The sequence below is a fragment of the Rhinoderma darwinii genome, chromosome 4 (assembly GCF_050947455.1).
Source record: "Rhinoderma darwinii isolate aRhiDar2 chromosome 4, aRhiDar2.hap1, whole genome shotgun sequence".
Lineage (NCBI taxonomy): Eukaryota > Metazoa > Chordata > Amphibia > Anura > Rhinodermatidae > Rhinoderma > Rhinoderma darwinii.
In genome coordinates, this window is record NC_134690.1 from 334,780,678 (window position 1) to 334,804,166 (window position 23,489).

At 40.8% G+C, this 23,489-nt stretch overlaps 1 protein-coding gene across 3 annotated transcripts in view; it reads right to left on the reverse strand.

The window, feature by feature from the left end:
• Positions 1 to 250: 250 nt before the first annotated feature.
• Positions 251 to 23,489, reverse strand: part of TTC13 (tetratricopeptide repeat domain 13) — a 67,243-nt gene continuing 44,004 nt past the window's right edge. For 2 of the 3 annotated variants that reach the window (XM_075862842.1, XM_075862841.1), the window contains exons 19-23: positions 13,558 to 13,693; positions 5,745 to 5,824; positions 2,902 to 2,980; positions 2,344 to 2,423; positions 251 to 600 (exon numbers count right to left, since the gene is read on the reverse strand). In XM_075862842.1, coding sequence (XP_075718957.1) covers positions 486 to 600; positions 2,344 to 2,423; positions 2,902 to 2,980; positions 5,745 to 5,824; positions 13,558 to 13,693 — 490 coding nt within the window. In that variant the 3' untranslated portion in view covers positions 251 to 485. Of the gene's footprint in view, positions 601 to 2,343; positions 2,424 to 2,901; positions 2,981 to 5,744; positions 5,825 to 13,557; positions 13,694 to 23,489 lie in introns of those variants that run through there. The other variant, XR_012883224.1, reaches the window with a different exon arrangement.

The following is a 23,489-nucleotide window of genomic DNA, read 5'->3' on the forward strand; positions in this document are numbered from 1 at the left end:
ATAAACTGGAGTCTCTTTAAAGAAAGGGCCAGTGGGTATCCTATTGATCTGCAGTCATTTAGATCTGTGCCTTTAAAACGTAGCAATGTATTATTCCTGCCTGCTGCATAAACACAAATTATTTGCTTGGTATAAACTAGAAACAAATTTAGAGTTAAAACCGATATGGCAAAATAATGATATCTACATAGACATAGAACTGAATTAACTGCAAGCATCAATGGAAAACACAATCCTGGCCTGTGACATGTGAGGGTCAGTAGCATTTTTATTTTTTTTTAATTTCACATCATGATCATTTTGGCTTGGTCTCTTAACTGCTGAGTGACATAGTATCAGTTGAAGTTTGAAAGAAAACACAAAAAAATAAAACAAAAGTGGTAAAGAACCTAGTTTGCTCGCAATTGCACTTTTTCCAGAAATAAAAATCAAAAAATAATTTAATAAGCAAAAGGTCCTCTTCAGTTGTATAAATATAGAACCCGTCATGATTTCTTTAGGCAGCGAAGGGACGAGTCCGTGTTCAAGACTTCAATCATTGCTCTCAATGTAGGAAAAGATTCTGATACAGATGGAAGGCTCTTGTATGAAGCAGGCAAGCTAGCAACAAAACAATATAATACTACATTAATATTATGTACATATACGCACACATATTGATACATCTCTCAGATCTATCTGAAATGTGCCTACACTTCTGGATTATCTGGAACTCTACTGAAATAGGGGCGATTTTCCAGACTCCCGAGAGCAGGCAAGTCTTCCAGCAGTGAGATCTTATTTGTGGCGATGGCAGGCAGCCAAAATTCTCGTATTGAACTCCATGATGGTCTAAAGAGAAGCACTATGCTGGGACTGTTTATAGGGGCTCTCTGCCAGCACTGCTTTAAGGGGTTGTCTGCGTCAGACAATCCCTACTTCAAAGAAGGGTCCCTCGGCAATAAGCTGATAAAAGTATCAGACCACACATGAAATATTGTGTACAATTTTGGGCACCCGTATATAAGAACTAGAACAGGTGAAGAGGAGGGCGACAAAAGGTAACTAAGGCCCCATGCACACAACCGTAGAATGCGTGCGTAATTACGGACCCATTAATTTCTATGGCCGACGGACACCTACCCGTATATTTACCGGAAGGTGTCCGGGCCGTAGAAACTTTCCATAAAAAATAGGACATGTCCTATTTGTTTTTATTTTACGGACCGTGCTCCTATTCTTTATAATGGGAGCACGGTCCACAAATGCGGTTGACTGTCCGCAGCTGTCCGTGCCCATCATCATAGACCGGGATTACGGGCATGGTTGTGTGCATGGGGCCTTAGTGAATGGGTGGACTGCAGTACCCAAAAAGTTAATCAAAATTTGTTTGTTATTTTTCAGTTTGACAAAAAGCATAAAAATAACAAACACATCTTATGTCAAAATATTTTAATAGACAGTACACAGATCTGTCTCTTGTTCTTTTTATACCCAGGTCTGTGACAAAGGGGCATCCACTATCTCTAAAAGAGAGAAGGATTCTCCATCATTATAGTAGGGATTTCTCTACTGTAAGAGCAGCGATTCTATGGAACTTTTTGCCACAGGATGATGTGGTTGATTCATTGAACAAGTTCAAGAGGGACCTACATGCCTTTCTCGAAAGAAATAATAATATCACAAGTCATGTTACTAGATTGCTGGAGATGGGTCATTGAGCCAGAGATTTATTCTGAGCGCTGTTTTTGTAAAGGATCTTTCTCTCCAAAATAAAAATAAATTGGCAACTACCTCATGGGGGTTTTGCCTTCCTTTGGAACAACCCTGCTGGATCATAGATGGACCTTGATGGACCGGTGTCGTCTTTCAACCTTATCAACTATCAAAGGCGGATCTTAAAATTCTTTTGACATAAGTAGATGCCCGTACATTTGCTTGTGTACTAATATAATACCGATGTACGACCTAACTACAGGCAATATGGCAAGACAGCCCTGAGGTCCTTCCTTAGGCAGTCTGCCATTTTATGCAATGGGCACTGATTGAAGTCCTTCATACAAGGTTAAAAATGGGGATATCGGCAACTGGCTACCGCTCAGGATGAGCATACTGGTCATAGCCCATGAACGCGTTAATGTAATAGAAAACTTCTGTTTCTAGTGATAGATACTCTTAAAGCTTATTATTGTAATCCATGATGGCAATCACCATCAAAAGGTTTAAGAGCTGGAGACATTTATTTTGTTTTTGCTCATTTTTGGCACACAGTTACTATGCCATTATGGTATTTTTGCCAACACTTATTTTCTCTGTTTTTTTTTACATTTAAAACAAAAAAAGTTTAAGATGTTTTTAATTTACCTTCTTAGATTTATCCAGCTTTTGGATGTTTTGCTGAATGCCTCTGATCCTGGTGCGGTCATAGCTTCAAAATCTACCAGCTAAAATAAATTACTGAAATTAGCTCATAAGCTCTTGCTTTAAAGTACAGTAAACTCCAAACCACATGAGTGTCTAATACGGAGAGAGAAGATAATAGTATATGCTCACACTATGCATTGTAATATTTATACCAGAAGAGGCCCAAAGAACAGATCTTGGGGTTCACCTGGAGTGTGTCCATGAATATGCATGAAAGCTCTATGTACATTTTCTGCCTTCCATGGGTATGCTACTCCGAGAAGCCAATACCAAGGTGGGGCTTCTGTTGTCACTTTTGAAAAAAATGGCTACCACAACTCAATAGAAAAATGCCATTATCTCTGAAAGTATAAACAAATAATTGCCAAATGCCGTATATTGCTCGAACTTCTGATGTACTAGTATATGGCCAATTATTTTATTATAAAATTAAGAACTCCTTTTGCGCATAGGAATAGGTTACACAATTAATAGTTTGACATAATGGTGGAAACAAACCTTTCCTTTAGGAATCTTCCCTGAAACCTCTTTACCACTGGCCATTAAAGCGCCCATAATTACAGAATAAGCAACCACGCTAAAGGAGAAAAAAAAAAAAAAGAAGGAGACTTTATTTTTGGTACTTAAAACATTGTTATTGCAATACAAACGATAGATCCAGGAGAAAAACTTTCTGCATCCATCAAACGGGTAAGTTATGTATACAGGTGAGTTAAAATGTACTAACCATTTGCGAGTGAATCTTGGAAAAAGGAGCAATGCAGCGGAGAACAATTTATTTAACCAATAAAAGGAAGTCTTTTTTCTGGTCCTTAAATCATACCTACTGTTACAACAGCAGATGTACAATAGTTAGATGTAGTGCAGCCAGAAATGTTGCGTGTTGGGCTCTGCTCACATCTGTCTCGGGAGATCGCTCAAAACTGAAACCACAATGCAGTGATTGCTCTGTTGTAAGACTGATACCACTGGCAACTGACGGAACCCATTTACATAGAATAGGGTACATTTGCTTTAGTCGTTGCTTCCCTTTATTTTGACGGGAAGAATAGCGCTGCATGCAGAACTATTCCTGTTAAATCTGAAATTTAACTTTCTTCCTTTCTGTAAATGCAAATTCTCTAATCCTTGGTTATTGATTGGGCTCTTCATAGTGTGATGTAAGAGCTGCGGGGTATTCTGAGCCAATCAGACAGCTCTTCTGCTGCTCCGCCTCTCCCCACTGCAGTGCATTCCTCCTTGTCTTCTATTTATATTACTTTACACAGATTTTTGGGGACTGAGGTGGTTTCTGAACATTTACAAAAAGTCTGAAGGCAGGAAAAGGGGGGATTATAAGCTGCTGAAAAGTCAGAAAGATGCCAATTTCTCCAAATAAGAAACACAGACAAAAGTGTCATGTATGCACATGTACTACTGATTTATGAAAAAAAGAAGTTGTAGCATAGGCACGTTTCAAAAGTATCATTCCAAGACTTTTCAGGCACATTATAGAAGTTGAACTGGGACCGGAGGTGAACAGTTCCTGGTCCCGACTGTCTCTAAAATCAATGGTTCTACAGACGTCTGCATTAAAATCAAAGAAGTGATTGACCTTGAGGTTACTTGCTGCATTGACAATTGAGACCTGCACACTGACAACGGACCAACTGCTGGATACCACAATCAGAAAAGAACACACTTATAAAAAGGTAGCAGCACAAAAGCTTTAGATTTTGGAAAACCAGAGCAAAAAGTTGCCTCCAAAACAAACAAAACTGTGCAATATGCAACGCCCGATCATACGAACACTTTTCTGGTGCGAATATTCTGGACTGCTTATATACAGCAAGACTCCATTCTATGGATGCTCATAAAAAACTTGTCCAGATGTGGTTAGCCTTTTATTATATATTTCTTAGAAGGGATAGCAGAAAATCATTCGGGATATCAATGTCCTATACTGCAGGATGTGTTCCCTTACTACCGAATATTTTATACTATGACTATTTGTACCCATCAGAGAAAGTGCATTAGTCATTTATATAAAGAAAATAGCACTAAACAATGAGGCGCACAAATAAAGGCGACAAAAAAAAATATATTTAGTTTAATTTTAGAGACTAATATTTAACTACATCAGATATCGGCCACTGTTGTAGATGTTTGCACTATGGTTTTCTTTTTCAGCTATGGTACATTTCTCTTCACAAAAAACATAAGTAGGAAAGTAAAGGTTGTCCCTACCCCACAGTCAGCAGTTTGGGCAGTGCCCACTTAGTGGTCAAAACGACTGCTTAGCTGGCTGTACACATAAGAAAACGACGACATGATCTTTCTGGCGGACGTTCATTTTCTAAAGGTTGTTTTACCAATAATATCTACAGAGAGCATCTGTGTAAATACATTGCTTTATCTTATACGGATTAAAACGTATTCTCATCCATTTAGAATTCTTCAGGCTACGAAGTCTGTACAGAAAGTGTTCTGGTGATATTGCATTCTTAATGGTGCATTCATTTGAAGTAGGAAGAAGGAAAAAAAAACCCCAAGAGGACATTACGGTATGGGAAGCAGCGGAGCGGTTTAGGGTGTTTGTCAAAACTGTCCACCGTTTACAATAGAAACTAACCGGTATCTGAATGCTGCTCTGGGATGTAATACAGGATATACTCAGGTAACTTATCAAGTGCTTTTCTTGAATTGATCCTAACTTTTTATTTACAGAATATCTAAACTTCTGTATCTAGAGATTAAACCTAAAAACTCAACAGCTATGGTTCTGTTCACATCTGCACATGGAGGCTCCATCCAAAGCCTCTGTCGGCAATTCCAGCAGATTTAACGGCAAGAATAGCGCTGTATGCAGCTTGCCGTCAAAACAAAGGAAGCCGCGACGGTCCCCATTGACATCGGACGATCCGGCAGAGAGTAATGTCTTTTAATATTAGGCCGTGACGCATATGTGATCGGTGCCTAATAAAAGTGCATGAGCCGATATAATCCACACATATGGAAGGTAATGTAGTGTTCATAGGAGGGTGGGTAGAAATTTTTCTGTACATCCTCTCAGTCATACCACTCAAGAACACCACAGTCAGCCTCTATGCAGTATGAAATAGCTGATAACAGGGAACAAAACCCGCTCAGCACATGTACATAAGATAGTAATTAGGTTTAGCCTCCGTTCAAAAGACAACTGAAGTGTATATATATATATATATATATATATATATAAATATATATATATATTTTTTTTTATATAAAATTTACAAGAAACCACCTCCATCCTATGATCTTTTTTTAACTTATAAAAGTATACGGTGCTTTCCAAATATTTTATTATGATGGATGACACTGACCTGGATCCCCTGGAGAGCGGCATTAAATTGTAGAAATAGTACACCAATGACAGAATCAGTTCACACACAACATCTGCTTCCTAGAAACCAAAGACAAGAAGCATTCTAAGCATCAGTAATGTCTTCCAAGAGCAAGTTCACATTTTCTTGGTTAAACCAATGTAGATAGTCTAAATAATTGCGGTTGCAAAAAAGGCTTGGTTATGAAAAATTATATATAAAAAATGAGAAGACGCCTAGATTCATTTCTGCAGTAATAGAGATTTGGTGCATTGAAATACACAATGAAATCCAATACGCACAAAGCTAAAATGTATGCAGGTCTATAAATATGACATTACCTTCCAGTCACCTTGAAAATACAAGACAGCGAATATGTTCTCAGTTCTGCAATAACCAACTGGTCAGCACAGATCAGTTTGGATAACTATTCTCAGACAATGGGCTAAAAAGGAAAACTAAGTTGTAAAAATAAGTGTGTGGAAAGGGGAAATGCTACTTTTTGCTCAACCAACTCACATTATAGAATATATTGTCTAGCTGGCTTTAAAGTTAAACTAAACTAGTCATCAATGGGATCAGATAGGTGCCGAATTATCGGATATGCTGGATTATTATGAATGGAGATTTCCCAATTAGTTCCCTCTGGTTCTGGTCTTGTAAAATTCAACATTATATTGCAGTCCTATGCTGGAAAAAAGTGCTAGATTAGCAGCCTTTCTGGATTATCAAATGCCACAATAAAAGTAAACCACAGCATTAAGAAGCAAAACTCAATAGTTCACATCACTAGATGTTTGCCTTATTGACAATGTATTTCCAAAATGTGTATTGCTAGAAATTAAGCCTGAAGCGGTATTCCCGGATAGGTAGAAAAAATAAAAAGTTACCTTTAATTGAAACAACTTTTCCTTATGGAATGCAGTGATGTGAGTGGTTCTCCCATTGTGATGCGTTTGTGATGGTTCATACAAGGATTGTAAAAAAAACTATACAGCAAGTAAGGTGGAATAAAGTTTGTGCTAACTGCAGACTTTTTCAATATTAATCTGCAATGTGAATTCTGTCATAGGAGCAGAAAAATGGAATTGAAGCTGTGACGGATCTGTCACACAAGGGACAGCAACGACACCTGACAAACCCCATTGATTTATAATGGGGTCTGTCGGGTTCCGTTAGAGTGCCTATAATGTTTCTGGGAAAAAAAATAAAAAATCTGCATAATGGCCTATTTTTTCTGTCAAATGTGATGGACGGTCCAAACAGAACCTCCAACGCAAATGTTAAAGCCCAAAGAAAACGCCTTTAAAAAAGAGGACCGGTCAGCTCACCTAGCATGTCGATAAGGTGTGCCCCTACACAGTTTGACATGGTCAGCACGGATTAGACTATCTAGATTTGTCTATTTATACATATATTTCCAGGAAGAATAACAGAGGACTAGCACAATGCAGAGTTCTACTAGGCACAGAAGGCAGTGAATAAGGGTATGTTCGCGCGGCATATTTTTGGACGTTTTTCAGGCCGTAAAATCTGAAGCAGAACGACTCCAAACATCTGCCCATTGATTTCAAATGGAAAAAACAGAATTCTGTTCCGACGGGCCGTTTTTTACGCAGCCGTTTTGAAAAACGGCCGCGTAAAGAAACGGCCGCAAAAAGTGCAGGTCACTTCTTGGGATGTTTTTGGAGCCATTTTTCATAGACTATTGAAAACCGCTCCAAAAACGGCCGTAAAAAAAAAAGGACGCAAAAAACTTCTGAAAATCAGGAGCTGTATTCCCTTGAAAACATTCAATGCCCCCATTGGGAGGGTGAAACATTGCACCGACATGTGGTGGTAAATAAACCTTTTTTACCTTTGGAGTGCTGCTTCCTTGCTCACTTTTTTGTACGTATTTGGAGGAGCGGTCACTCCTTTTGAGGCTCTGCACCCGCCGTGAAGTCTTTTAGCTAAAGTGATGTTCGTGTTTTCTGCTTTTTCACACACACACGTGTGTGTGTGTGTGTGTGTGTGTGTGTGTGTGTGTGTATAATATATTTCTTATAATGTATGTATATGCATATGTGTAAATATATATATTATACACACACGTTTAGCGTATATATTATTTTATTTTTTTACTGGATGACTCAGACTGATGCCATCTGAAACTCAGTCTATGTCAACGAGTTTGTTGTTATTGCAGAATTTAGCTAATTCATCGGATCAGTTTGACAAATTATCCTCAGCCAAATTGGTTAAAAAAGGAGAAGTTGTAAAAGTCAGTGTTTGGAAGGGGTTAATGTCTCTTTTTGCTCAACCAACTCACACTAAATAATATATTGTAAAGTTGGCTTTAAAAAGTTACATGATTTAATCCAGTGGTTTTGTCTACTTATACATTAAACATACACTCTTTTTAAGCATGTATTTTTAATTTTCTTGATACTTTTTTACCAAATGGCGCAAGAGTGTATTGAATTGGTACCATGACAATATTGTTTAATTTAACACAATTTAAGAAAAAGTGAGAATGGACACATCGGTAGCTCAGTGACTGTACAGAGCTTTTTTTTTATCTACATTCACAGATATTGGAGAGTAATCTTATGTAGAAAAAAAACCAAAAACTAGCTGTTCCACTGTATTATAGGGGCTCAGCTAATTTGTCAGGGATGCATTTGACAACAAGCGGTTTCCAAGGACAACCAGCATAACGGAGTGCATATATAATACATGATGTAACTCCGGTTGCGTAGTACTCTACATATATTGCATTACTGATCTTGTACTAATCCTATCACTATGTATAAACTGTACAATGGTGCTCAAAAGGTGGACATACTGTCACCAGATTATAAGTGCCCTATCTCCTACATAATCTGATCGGTGCTGTAATGTAGAGAACAGTGGATTTTATTTTGAAAAAAGATCATTTTTGACAGTTATGAGCAATTTTAGATTTATGCTAATTAGTTTCTTAATGACCAACTGGGCGTGTTTTTACTTTTAACCAAGTGGGCGTTGTACAGAGGAGTGTATGGTGCTGACCAATCAGTGTCCTACACTTCTCATTGTTCCAGCCCAGCTTCTTTCACTGCACAATCACGCTGTAACAATGGGCTGGAACAATGAGAAGTGTATGACACTGATTGGTCACTGATTGGTCAGCGCCATACACTCCTCTGTACAACGCCCACTTGGTTAAAAGTAAAAACACGTCCAGTTGTCTATTAACCCCTTCACGACATCCGCCGTATATATACGGCGCACGTCGGGTGGGGGAATATGGAGCGGGCCCACAGGCTGAGACCGCTCCATAGAGCGAGTGTGTCGACTGTGTGCTACAGCCGACACTTCTGGGTAAGGAGCGGGATCCCGTTCGAGTGCGATCCCGCTTGTTTAACCCGTTAAATGCTGCTTTCAATTGCGATCGCGGCATTTAAAATTACTCGGTGAGATCGGGGGAGCCGCTGGTTGGCACGGCTGCCTGTGGGTCTGACAAAGTCCCCCAGGTCCGCCATCTTTGTATGCCTATGACATGGCTTCATAGGAGACTGTCAGAATCGCGATATACTGCAATACATTAGTATTGCAGTATATCGTGCAAGCGATCTAACGATCGCTGGTTAAAGTCCCATAGGGTGACAAGTAAAAAAAACTGTAAAATAAAGTTTTTTGAACAAATAAAATAAAAAAAATTAAAACCTCAAAAAAAACAAAAACAAAAAAAAAAAAAACCTTTTCCCATTTTCCTTCAAGCACAATGTAAAAAAAATAAAAAAGCTAATATAACTGGTATTGACGCGTCCGTAAAAGTCTTAACTATTACAAAGTATCATTATTTAGTCCGCACGGTGAACGCCGTAAAAAATTAAAAACATCAGAATTGCTGTTTTTTGGTCCCTTCTCCCACAAAAAATGAAATAAAAAGTGATGAAAAAGTCTCACGTACCCCAAAATGGTACCAATATAAACTGCCTCAAAATTCAGTTTGGAAGTTTGAGGCAGATTTTCCTCTCCCTGCACACCGATTTTCGCGCCGTTTTTCACCCGCGGCCATTGAGCGCCGCGGGCATAAAACAGCGAAATACGCTTTCTCTGCCTCCCATTGAAGTCAATGGGAGGTCAGAGGCGTAAACGCCCGAAGATAGGGCATGTCGCTTCTTTTTCCCGCGAGGCAGTTTTACTGCTTGCGGGAAAAAGACACCGACACCTCCCATTGAAATCAATGGGAGGCATTTTAGGGCAGTTTTTGCCGAGTTTTGCGACGCCAAACATAGCCTAAATTTGGTATTGCTGTACTCGTATTGACCCGCAGAATAAAGTTAACATATCATTTTTACCGTACGTTGAACGCCGTAAAATCAAAACCACCCAAAATGTTGAGGAATCACTCTTTTTTTTCCTATTCCACTCCACATATATATTTTTTCTTGTTTCCCACTACATTATATGGTACAAAAAATGGTGCTGTAAAAATCTACAACTCGTCCTGCAAAAAACAAGCCCTCATACGGCAATATTGATGGAAAAATAAGAGTTATGGCTTTTGGAAAGTGTGGAGGAAAAAACAAACGTGAAAATCCGAAAAATGGCTGCGGCGGGAAAGGGTTAAGAATCAAATTAGCATAAATCTAAAATTGCTCATAACTTGCTCAAAAATTATCGTTTTTCAAAATAAAAACCACTGTTATCTACATTACAGCGCCAATCAGATTATGTAGGAGATAGGGCACTTATAATCTGGTGACAGAGCCTCTTTAAGCGGACTGATCAGATATTTATACTGCCCTGTGTGAGGGCATCATATAGACGTGACAGACACACGGATTTCAGCGTACTTTCACTTATTAGTTATGGTTAAAGGGGTTGTCCAGTTATTTATTTGTAGAATAGGAAATCATACATGTATTAGAAATTCTGCTCATATAACTTTCTTATAGTGCATGAGGCCCGTGTCACAGCAGAATGATATAGCCCACAGATAAATCCAGAGTTATGAATCCACAGGAGAACTGAATAGGACTTGACATGGAGTCAGTCATGTGCCGCCCCCACCCAAAGATGCGTAGTTACCAACAGTCCCGAATTTGCGGAGACCGTCCCGAATTCACAGAGACAGTCCTGGTAAATTACCGTCCCGGCAACTTGAACCGGCGACTTCCGTATTCAACTGCATCTGCGTCTTCAAGACGCAGATACAATTGAATATTATGGCAGAGAAGAGAGCTTGCTTCCTACTTTGCCATTCAGTAGGTTACAGGCCACTTTAGGCCTGCAGCCTATGAAACGCTGGGACAGGATCCCTGCGCGATGAAGTCACAGGATAGCGCTGGCCTACGCAAGGATTCTGTCTCAGCACCTAATAAGCTAAATGACTAAGGAGATTGTGGAGCTCCATTTTTCGCAAGAATGGGGCTAGGTGAGTATATGTTTTTTTGTGGCAATATCTATCGGAAGCAGTGCGTGGCAATAGCTACTGGGGGCAGTATCGGCCACCATCTACAAGTGGCACAATCTACACTGGCTTTTACGCTACCAGTAGCGGTCAGCACGTATCGCCTAGCCCTAGTGATAAAGCGAGACATTACCTGCCTGTATACTACCAGATAACCAGAGAGATATGCTGGCCACCATAGTAGCGGTCAGCCAAACTTGTATGAAGAAATTCGGGGGAAGAAAGCCAAGACCCATTCATCACACCCTCCAGATAAACCACCCCCCCATAAGACCCACCCACCCACATTAGCCACAGCCTAAGTGTCCCTGTAAAAAAATCTTGAAATGTTGTCAACTATGATCATGTGACCCCCACGTGACCCTGTAGCATTCAGTTAGCAACAGGGATACATGACAAACGTGTTGGGGCCACGTATGTCGACAGCGATGTTAGGAGATTCCACAGAGTCCCGAAGCAGAGCCTGTACTAGCGCTCTGCCTGGGACTCCGCTCTGGGGACGCCCCAGACAACGCATTTCCATATATGGACAGCGATGTCAGGGAATTCCACATATTCCCGGAGCAGAGCCCATACTAGCTGCTGTGTCCTGCGGGCCGCAGATGACAGCCTCAGGTGCCGCGTGCTTGAGAACCCTGCTCTAGATCATCTTCTAGCTGTGGATGCTTTGAGTCCGTCCTGGGGTCAGGAATTGGGATTTGCCTTCCCACCTCTTTTTCCTATTCCCAGGGTACTAAAGAAAATCAGGGAAGACAGAGCTGCAGTAATTCTGACTGCTCCAAGGTGGCCCAGGAGAGCCTGGTTCATTTAGCTCATGTCCCGGTCAGTAGCTCCTCCTTGTATCCTTCCCAGGGCCCCCCTTCTATACGCATCTCAACAAACTTCAGTTGACGGCATGGAATTTGAGAGGTTAATTCTCTGAGGACGCATCCATGGGCTAAGTGAATATTACTAATGGTGGAATGATGAACAAAGTTATCACTGTGCGAGTATTCACTGTCTCTAGATGTCTGTCTCCCTAGGAGATGTCACGTTGTTAATAAAGTTTAGTTTAAAGTAAAAAAAAACAAAAAAATAAAAAACACAGAAGAGACAGGGAGAAGAATGTAAGTGCTGCTCCTCATAGACACAGTATTTCTACCTACAGAAACATCTCATCTTCGTAACTTCTGCTCCTTAATAACCTAGAATTCACTTGTTATATACCTGAATAGTGTCGGCAGCAGTCATGTGACCCACATCATGTGACATCTTTAGTCCAGTTATCCTATGAATGCAATTCTATGGAATAATCTGTGGACTATACCATTTTTTTATTTGTAGACAGAGGCAACTGCACTGGTATAAGAAAGGTAAGTGAGCAGAATTTTAATTAGGTTTATATTAGAAATCTGTGTTTATTAAATAAATCAATACAACAAAATTAAAAAGTGGACAACCCTTAGGCCCTGTTCGCACAGAGTTTTTTTGGACGAGTTTTTTGGAGCGGAAACAGCTCCGCAAAACTCATCAAAAAATGGCTGAAATTTCGATGGGAGGCGGAGGAGTTTTTTTTTACTGCGAGCGGAAAAACCGCCTCGCGGTAAAAAGAAGTGACATGACCTATCTGGAGGTGGTTTCCGCCTCCAAAACGCCATTTCAATCAGTGGGAGACGGGAAAAAATACGCCTCGACGAGTGTTTTGACACGTTTTTGTCAAACCACCGTGCAAAAAACGTCTGGAGCTGATTTTGCAGGAGGAATTTTCCTCCTGCAAAAAACTCTATGTGAACTAGTCCTAAGTAGTTATTGAGTATTCAAAACATACTTGCAGTGCATGGCCAGTGCAGTAAGTAGGAGCCCAAGTATACTTATATACTCACGCTCCCCCCACCCTCCGATTGACACTATTCTCTCTATGCACAGTAATAGGGAGAAAAGTCGATCGGCGCTCGTTGCTCCGGCTGCTTATCGGCCGATGTAAAAGGGCCTTAGTGAGGGCAACATAATGTGGATAATCGGTTCCCTTTTAAGGGCAGCATAATGTAGTGGTAGACATTTATTTGCTTAAGTAAAGCAGTTTCTGAGAACTTACATGCAGAGCCCACGTAGTGCCGGCAGAGATAAGTCTTGCATATTCATAGGCTGCCACTAGTTCCGCTCTCTGCCCACTCTCCACTCATTGAGAGATGTTTCCTTATTAATGTGCATAGAGACAGTCATTCAGCGGAAATTAGGCGGAGCTAGCAGAAAGTGGGAGGTCACTTCATTATCCTGCCCCCCGACAGGGTAGCGTAAATATCTGACCTATCCGCTTTAAGATTTGTATTGACATGGGGTTATTTGGTAGAAATTAAGAAGTATACACAAATCAAACTAAATTCCACTCACTCCTAGTTCTGTGGAAAGTGCCAAAACCTTTCCTTTTGCTGTAAGATCCTTATAAAGAGACTCGATCTCTGCATGGTACAATTGTGTTCTTTCCTCTGTTGTCTGTGTCTCCACTGAAAACAATATATTACCAATTCTGAAAGAGAGCATTCAAACCGTCAAAGGGAGATCAAGAAAGCTAAAACTCCTTCAATAAACACACAGGATAATTAAGAAACAACAGGATGTCCATCAGGCAGGCTCATAGAAAAGTTGCCGGTCAGAACACATTCGTTCATTTGTTTTACAGAGAAAACTGAACATTTCTAGTGTGCACGGCTTCAATAACAGATTTTGGAAAAATAAAAATCAGTGATTGATCTCATTTTTGAAGCAAGAAAAATTTTCAGACACTAGGCTGTAAAAAATACTTAGCAAAATGTGTTTGGATTTTGTGGCTGTGCCGCTCAATATACAGAATGCACAGACTTCAGGCTCATTCAGATGAGCGTATATGTAGTCCATGTGACGGCCGTTAAAACAATGGCTGTCACACGGACTCATGTACTTCAATGGGGCCGTTCACACGACCGTTGGGGCCGCACGGACGTGTCAAACGGTAGTTTTCCACATCCAGGTTGGCTACGTTTGTCTGGATGTAGCACCTTAGCCGGTGTTGATGGAGTTTTGTTTCCATTCACTCCACAGTCTGTACTAGAAATAAGTGCTATGACCCATATGTTTAAATTTACGGGGGTGGGCCATTGGTTCAATTTATGGAAGAGTCACATGCAATAGAATGGCAATTTAATATTTTGGAAACCAGTACCAGAAACCCCTGCTGGGTTCTTTCAGACACAGCTTATGGACAAGAATGGCGCTGTTTATGGGGGAAAGCATATGCTTTTTGCATTTACACGTAGCCATTATGTCATGCGTCCTAAAAAAAAAAACCGGACTGTCTCAGATATATCTTCCACTCAAATCATTCACCATTTCAACAAAATCTTTTTAGAAAGATTGAGTCCCTTTCAACTCCATCAACATATATGATTAGCAGAACTTGTAGACATGCATACATACATACTACCGTTCAAAAGTTTGGGGTCACCCAGACAATTTTGTGTTTTCCATGAAAACTCACACTTATATTTATCAAATGAGTTGCAAAATGACTAGAAAAAATAGTCAAGACATTGACAAGTTAAGAAATAATGATTTTTATTTCAAATAATAATTTTCTCCTTCAAACTTTGCTTTGGTCAAAGAATGCTCCATTTGCAGCAATTACAGCATTGCAGAACTTTGGCATTCTAGCTGTTAATTTGCTGAGGTAATCGGGAGAAATTTCACCGCATGCTTCCAGAAGACCCTCCCACAAGTTTGATTGGCTTGATGGGCACTTCTTGCATACCCTACGGTCAAGCTGCTCCCACAACAGCTCTATGGGGTTGAGATCTGGTGACTGCGCTGACCACTCCATTACAGATAGAATACCTGCTGCCTGCTTCTTCCCTAAATAGTTCTTGCATAATTTGGAGGTGTGCTTTGGGTCATTGTCCTGTTGTAGGATGAAATTGGCTCCAATCAAGCGCTGTCCACAGGGTATGGCATGGCGTTGCAAAATGGAGTGATAGCCTTCCTTATTCAAAATCCCTTTTACCTTGTACAATTCTCCCACTTTACCAGCACCAAAGCAACCCCAGGCCATCACATTACCTCCACCATGCTTGACAGATGGCGTCAGGTACTCTTCTAGTATCTTTTCAGTTGTTCTGCGTCTCACAAATGTTCTTCTGTGTGATCCTAACACCTCAAACTTCGATTCGTCTGTCCATAACACTTTTTTCCAATCTTCCTCTGTCCAATGTCTGTGTGCTTTTGCCCATATTAATCTTTTCCTTTTATTAGCCAGTCTCAGATATGGCTTTTTCTTTGCCACTCTGCCCTGAAGGCCAGCATCCCGGAATAGTCTCTTCACTGTAGACATTGACACTGGCGTTTTGTGGGTACTATTTAATGAAGCTGCCAGTTGAGGACCTGTGAGGCGTCTATTTCTCAAACTAGAGACTCTAATGTACTTGTCTTGTTGCTCAGTTGTGCAGCGGGGCCTCCCACTTCTCTTTCTACTCTGGTTAGAGCCTGTTTGTGCTGTCCTCTGAAGGGAGTAGTACACACCGTTGTAAGAAATCTTCAGTTTCTTGGCAATTTCTCGCATGGAATAGCCTTCATTTCTAAGAACAAGAATAGACTGTCGAGTTTCACATGAAATCTCTCTTTTTCTAGCCATTTGGAGAGTTTAATCGAACCAACAAATGTAATGCTCCAGATTCTCAACTAGCTCAAAGGAAGGTCAGTTTTATAGCTCCTCTAAACAGCAAAACTGTTTACAGCGGTGCTAACATAATTGCACAAGGGTTTTCAAATCATCCATTAGCCTTCAAACACAGTTAGCAAACACAATGTACCATTAGAACACTGGAGTGATGGTTGCTGGAAATGGGCCTCTATACACTTATGTAGATATTGCATTAAAAAACAGACATTTGCAGCTAGAATAGTCATTTAGCACATTAACAATGTATAAATTAATCAGAAATTCACTCTAATGTTATCTTCATTGAAAAAAACTGGGCTTTTCTTGCAAAAATAAGGAAATTTCTAAGTGACCCTAAATTTTTGAACGGTAGTGTGTGTGTGTATGTATATATATATATATATATATATACACACATACACACACACACACACACACTCAGAGATATCTCTGTTTTGATGTCCCTGGTGCCGTGCTTGCAAGTGCCATAGAGGTGGTCTTCTTCACTTTCAGTGCTCCGGGCTCTTCACTGAATGGAGTCAGCCCTTCCCCTCTGTTCTGAGTGACTGCTCTAGCAGCTAATAAAGGAGACCGATAGAGCCCTCAATCAGAGCACGGGGGACATTAAAAATGGAGATTTAGTCATACAATTTGCATGACAAACAACATAGGTATGGTTACGCTGAACTCGCCACCCTGTATATAGTGCGGTCAGCATTTTTGAAGACTCAACTCAAAACTGCTGACAGGTTCTATTTAAAGGGTAACTATTCGTTGTTGTTTTTTAAATAACGTATTGGGCAGGCGATTAAGAAATATAGCAATACACTTTATTAACCAATTCAGCCTTCTTTCATTGTAAAACTGTTCCTGAACTGCTGCCCCTATCCTCAGCTACTGGCTGTTGCTAAGGAAAAACGAGAATTACTTACCGGTAATTGTTTTTTTGGAGCTCATAACAGAACTCATGCGAGGAGACCGCCCATCCCAGGACAGGAAACCTGAGGAGATAAAAAGGTTCACACCCCTCCACACCTCAGTGATTTGCAAGAAAGGAAGTACCCGGAGGAGTGAAACAAAACGTATCTTGAAAGATACCACCACAAGAGGCAGAGATGAAAGGGGACCCAAATCCGGTAAATTATATCCCTATTCTGCCTAGGCCAGCCCTCACCTATAGACCTCAACACGGAGGAAAGGATAGCGAATTAACGGACTATCAGTACCTAATAAAATCTTATAAGGGAGGGGATATATAGGGTGCGGTCATGAGCTTCAAAAAAAAAATTACCGGTAAGTAATTCTTGTTTTTCCATCGCTCATGACAGCACCAATGCGAGACTAGACTAGTTTCAGGTTTCCTGTCCTCCGGATAGGTCGTCCAGGGGAGCTTCTGCTCCAATTGGAGTTTAGGCAGTGGTGCTGGAACAGGGACAATCTGCAGATTGTTTCCAGATGCGGTCTTCCTCTGATGGATCTATTTGACACCAGAGAGAACATATATGGACAGTGATGTCAGGGGATTCCCCAGAGTCCCGGAGCAGAGCCTATACTAGCGCTTTGCACGGGACTCCAGCTCTGGGGAAGCCCCAGACAACGCGTTTCCATATATGAACAGCGATGTCAGGGAATTCCACATAGTACTCCTCCGGGTACTTCCTTTCTTGCAAATCATTGAAGTGCAGAGGGGGTGTGAACCTATTTATCTCCTCGGGTTTCCGGTCCTGGAATGGGTGGTCTCCTAGAATGGGTGCTGTCATGAGCGATGGAAAATCTGTATTCAGCAACGTACACAGTGAATACAGCTTCTCTGTGTGGGGAACACTTTATGCTGCCTGCTCTTGAAACCGGATGCACATAATGTCTCAGTGCAGTGGGTGTTTCTCCAACAGGCTGTTTCAGTCTGTTCCTAATAACCAGCCACACTGATCTCCCTGCCAGACGCTCCAAGGGTATGTTCACACGCTAAAGTAAAAACAGCTCTAAAATACAGAGCTGTTTTCGAAAGAAAACAGCCTCTGATTTTCAGCCGTTTTTAAAGCAAATGTTTTTTGATGCGTTTTTTTTTTAGCTGTTTTTCTATTGAAACAATGAAAAACTGCCCCAAAAACGGCTCATAAGTGACATGTACTTCTTTTTACGGGGCCTTTTTTCAAACGGCCGTGAAAAAAAACGCACAATCTGAACGAAACGCTGTTTTTCCCATTGAAATCAATGGGCAGATGTTTGGAGGTTTTCAGCTCCATAGGATTCAGTTTGCATCAGCATTGATTTCAATGGTGACCGATCCGCTGCAAATGGTTTCCGTTTGTCTCCGTTGTGCAAGGGTTCCGTCGTTTTGACGGTATCAATACCGTAATGACGGAACCCCTGCACAATTGAGACAAACGGAAACCATTTGCACCAGATCCGTCACTATTGAAATCAATGGTGATGCAAACGGAAACCTATGGTTTGTTTCAGTCAGCGTACTGTTCATAGGTTCCCCTGACGGAAAGCTCAGACGGAACCCCTGAACGGAGCCCTGACGCAGATGTGAACGAAGCCTCAGTCAGTCGGCTACAGAAATACCCAATGCAGAGGCGTAGCTAGGTTCTCCAGCACCCGGGGCAAAGATTCAGTTTGACGCCCCCCCCAACCTCTTTCCCGAAGCTCCTTCCCCCTTGCCATGTTCGTTTTCTCTACCAATCAATGACGTGCCATTTCTTTTCCACATTTTTTTTAATGTAACTCGAGCATAAAAACATTAGTACATTTTACAAGCAATATAGTTCTATACACAACACCAGAACCCAGCTCATTACACATATACAGCACCAAAACCAAGCTCATTACACATATACAGTGCTAGAACAAAGCTCAGTACAAGTACATTTCGGTACAGAGATCATTTGCAAAGTCAGGTTAGCAGCTTCCAGTATGTCCTGAATAATGGTAATTATATACTGGGAGTTGCTTATACCCCCAAAAAAATAGTACCCTCCACCATCTGTAAAGATCATACAGTAATAATTAGGCTTCATTCTCACCTGCGTCGTGGTTCCGTTCATGGGTTCCGTCAGACCTTTCTGCCAGGGGAACCCACGAACGGAAACCAAAGCTTTCCGTTACCATTTCAATGGCAACGCTTCCGTTGAAATGGTTTCTGTTTGTCTCCGTTTCACAAGGTTTCCGTTTTATTGGCGGTGTCAATAGAGTAGTCGACTGTATCCACCTGTAATCTATCACATCTAACTTAGATGTGATGTATTACAGGTGGATCCAGAGACACACAAGACCCGCTGACACTGAACCGATCAGTCCCACAGACCAGACAAGTTCAGAATTCAGCGTAGGATACAGCTGCTCTGTATACAGGATACAGAGCAGCTGTATCTCAAAAAAGTAAAAGGTTTTTTTTAAATAAAAACGAATTATAAAGTTGCACAAAACACACGGATGGACATTTAAAAAAAAAAATCCCTTCAAAAAAAATGTGTACATAACCTTTAATGCAAACAATCAGATCTTAACAACCATTGTCCAGTAAAATACGCAGCACATGCAGTTTTACCAAAAGTCGGTGCAGGTTTTAAATGATTGTTAATGTCTGCCAAAAACTCCATGAACATTAACAATCATTTGAAAACTGCGCTGACTCGTGGGAATGCAGCATATTGACGTGGTTTGGAGCTGTATCGTAAACCAACAGCTACTATATGTATATACTATACGGGTATGTTCACACTGGGCAGATACGCTGTGTAAATGTACTGCCCTGTGGTGCAGTTTTTCGGCCAGGAATGGTCGCTGCGGAAAACGGAGCAGAAAAAAAAAAAAAATGGATACTTACCATGGCGACGCTTCCCTCCCACATCCTGCAGCCCTGGGATGAGGTTTCATCCCATATGACCGCTGCAGCCTGTGATTGACTGCAGGGGTCACTTGGGATGAAACATCGTCCCAGGAGGCCGGCCCGGAAAAAGAAACAGAATTCTAGGTAAGTATAAGATTAAAAATTTTCCTGAGTTACGTTTTTTTGCAGCGGAATCGCTGATATTTGTTGCGAGTTTTACTTCCCCATTAAATTAAATGGGGAAAACCCGAAACAAATAAGCAGCATTTACGCAAATACAATTAACATGCTGCGGATTAAAAATACTGACGGCAGGTCAATTACTGAGTCTTTTTCCCGCTCTTCATGTGCGTAAGATTTGTTCAAATCTCACCAACTCTGTTGCTACTGCATTTGGGCTTGTCCACACGTAATGCACTTGCTGCGTATTTAAATACGCAGCAAAATACAGTAGCAGTAAAGTGGGTGATACTTATCAAATCCCATCCACACGCTGCGTAAAATTTCTTACCAGAAATTGACCTGCGGTACGTGTTTTTCGTACTGCAGCATGTCAATTCCTGCTGCGGAAAGTGGACTGAATTGCTGCGATTTTCAGAGATATCGCTATCCCCCAGCACGGTGAAAAATGCAGCAAAATCCGAACCATTTTATGCAGCAAAAAACGCAAGAAATGGTGCTGTTTTTCCACAGCAGAATTTCTGCTAGTGACTGCAGAAATTTTCTGTAGCAATTCCAATACGTGTGGAGAAGCCCTTATACTGCTGATTTAGGGTTTGTCCATACACACACACACACACACACACACACACACACAACAGAATTGTTGCAGAAAATTTCTGCAGCGATTCCGTTGAAAGTCATAGGCACACATCAACACGTACACATCACACACTAATATAATATATATATATATATATATACATACATACATACACACACACACACACTAAATTATATATATATATATATATATATACACACACATATATATACACACACACACACACACTAAATTATAATATATATACACACATATATACACACACACACACACACGAAGACATCCATACATACACACACACACGAACACATCACACACTATATACACACACGATCACATCACACACTATATATATATATATATATATATATACACACACACACACACACACACACACTATATATACACACACACACACACACAAACACATCACACACTATATATATACACACACACACACAAACACATCACACACTATATATATACACACACACACACAAACTATATATACACACACACACGAACACATCACACACTATATATATATATACACACACACACACGAACACATCACACACTATATATACACACACACAAACACATCACACACACTATATATACACACACACACACACTATATATATATATATATATATATATACACACACACACACATCACGCACTATATATATATACACATACACACACACACTATATATACATATATATATATACACACACACACACACACACCACAAATTCAATGCACATTACATGCACACATTATACACATATAAAGTACACATTGTAAACACACATGCACTTACCTTTTATGTAGGATAATTGTGAAGGGAGTTCTGCAGCTTGATGGCCCGACAGTGCTGCAGACCGTCTCCCCTCCCCCTCCCTCAAGTCCCGAATGATAACAGCGGCAGCCCGAGGAGAGGTGTAAAGAGTAGGGCTGGAGGGGAAGATTTGTTAGCAGCACAGACTACAGCTGCTGTTACAGTCTGGCGGCAGTTCTTAGTTGCTGTGCCCTGCGCCTGAGGCCAGAAGCTCACCTAGAAGGCAGGCCGCCGACACTGATCATTGGCGCCCCCATCTAAGTTGCGCCCGGGGCACATGCCCCGCCTGCCCCCCCCCTAGCTACGCCCCTGCCCAATGTACTGAGACATTGTGTGCATCGGGTTTTAGGAGCAGGCAGCATAAAGTGTATCCCACACAAAGAAGCTGTATTCAGTGTATACGGCACTGAATACAGATTTTACCTAGCAACGGACAGTAGCAAGGGGCATCAGTTCAGGAACAGTTTTACAACAAAAGGAGGCGGAATTGGTTATTAAAGTATATTGCAATACTTCTTGAAATCACCTGCCCTACACTTTATTAAAACAAAAAAATTGAATGATAGGTACCCTTTAACAGAATGTAGCACTGGTTTAAAGGATTCCAGCAAGATGAACAGATTGCTCCTATAAGTGATTTCTTTCCAGCTCAAAGTGAACATCTGAAGTGGAAAGCCATTTGTCTTTTTTCATCTAAATAGGTTAAACATTTGGTGCGGATCCATTTCTTAGCAGTCAGAGCTTTTTTTTTTCACATACAAAGCACTAAATAATGGGTGAATAGAGAAATCACTTGAATGGTATAGAGTGCTGCCTATTACTTTAAGAGTTGACTAAATACGATAATATATTCAATATAAATTGTTCCCAGAAAGAGACTAATGTTTTAATTACGGTTTTCAAACAATGAGAATCCCATGGTTGGCTGCTAGTTTAATATGAGAAATAGGGGAAAACCACTACGTGAAACTGAATCACAAAGAATAATCATGTTCTGGAAAATGGAGTTTAATTATAATTCCTATGAATGTCTTTCTTGACACAAAAGTATTTAACATTGCATTTCGTATGAATGAAATATGTGCAGGGACGGTCTGGTGCTTTTATGCTTCTACTGCTATCCCTTCAAATGTGACAAAAACAAAAAGTATAGTGTAGTTATATTATATACATGCACCGTTCAATCATAACATTTACACCACCGACCGGTGAAGTGAAGAATATTAATTATCTTGTTACAATTGCAAATGTCAAGGGATGGGATTTATAAGGCAGCAAGTGGACAGTCAGTTCTTCAAGTTTGTGTTTAAAGCAGGAAGAAAGGGCAAGCGTAAGGATATGAGTGACAAGGGAAAAATTGTGATGGCTAGACGACTGGGTCAGACCATCTACACAACGGAAGGTTGTAGGGTCTTCCCATTATGCATTGGTTAGTATCTAGCAAAAGTGGTCCAAGGAGGGTGATCCGGCGACAGGGTCAATGGCGCCCAAGGCTCATGGATACGCATGTGGAGCAAAGGCTAGCCCGTCTGGTCCAATCCCACAGAAGAACTACAATAGCACAAATTGCCGAAAGAGTTAATGCTGGTTATCATTGAAAGGTGTCAGAACACAGCTCATCACAGAATGCTGCATTTAGGGCTACGTAACCTCAGAGCGGTCAGTATCCATGTCCACCTACAATTGGCATGTGAGCATCAGAACTGAACCATGGAACAATGGAAGGAGGTCGCCTGGTCGGACGAAGCCCACTTTCTTTTACATCATGCGATTGGCTGGGCCCATGTACGTCGCTTTCCTGGGAAGGAGATGGCAACAGGATGCACTATGGGAAGGCAAGCCAGCGGGAGCTGTGTGATGCTCTGGGCAATTTTCTACTGGGAAACCTTGGGTACTGGCATTCATGTGAATGTTACTTTTACATGTACCACCTACCTAAAACATTATTGCAGACCAAGTACACCTCTTCATGCAAATGGTATTTCCTAATTTCAGTGGCCTGTTCAGCAGAATTATACACACTGGCACAAAAAAAGTTCAAGGGTGACGCCTTGGCCTCAAAATTACCCAGATCTCAATCTGATTGAGGATCTGTGAGATGTACTGGATAAACATGTCTGATCCATGCAACTTACAGGACCTAAAGGGGTTATCCGATTTTTAAAATTGAAG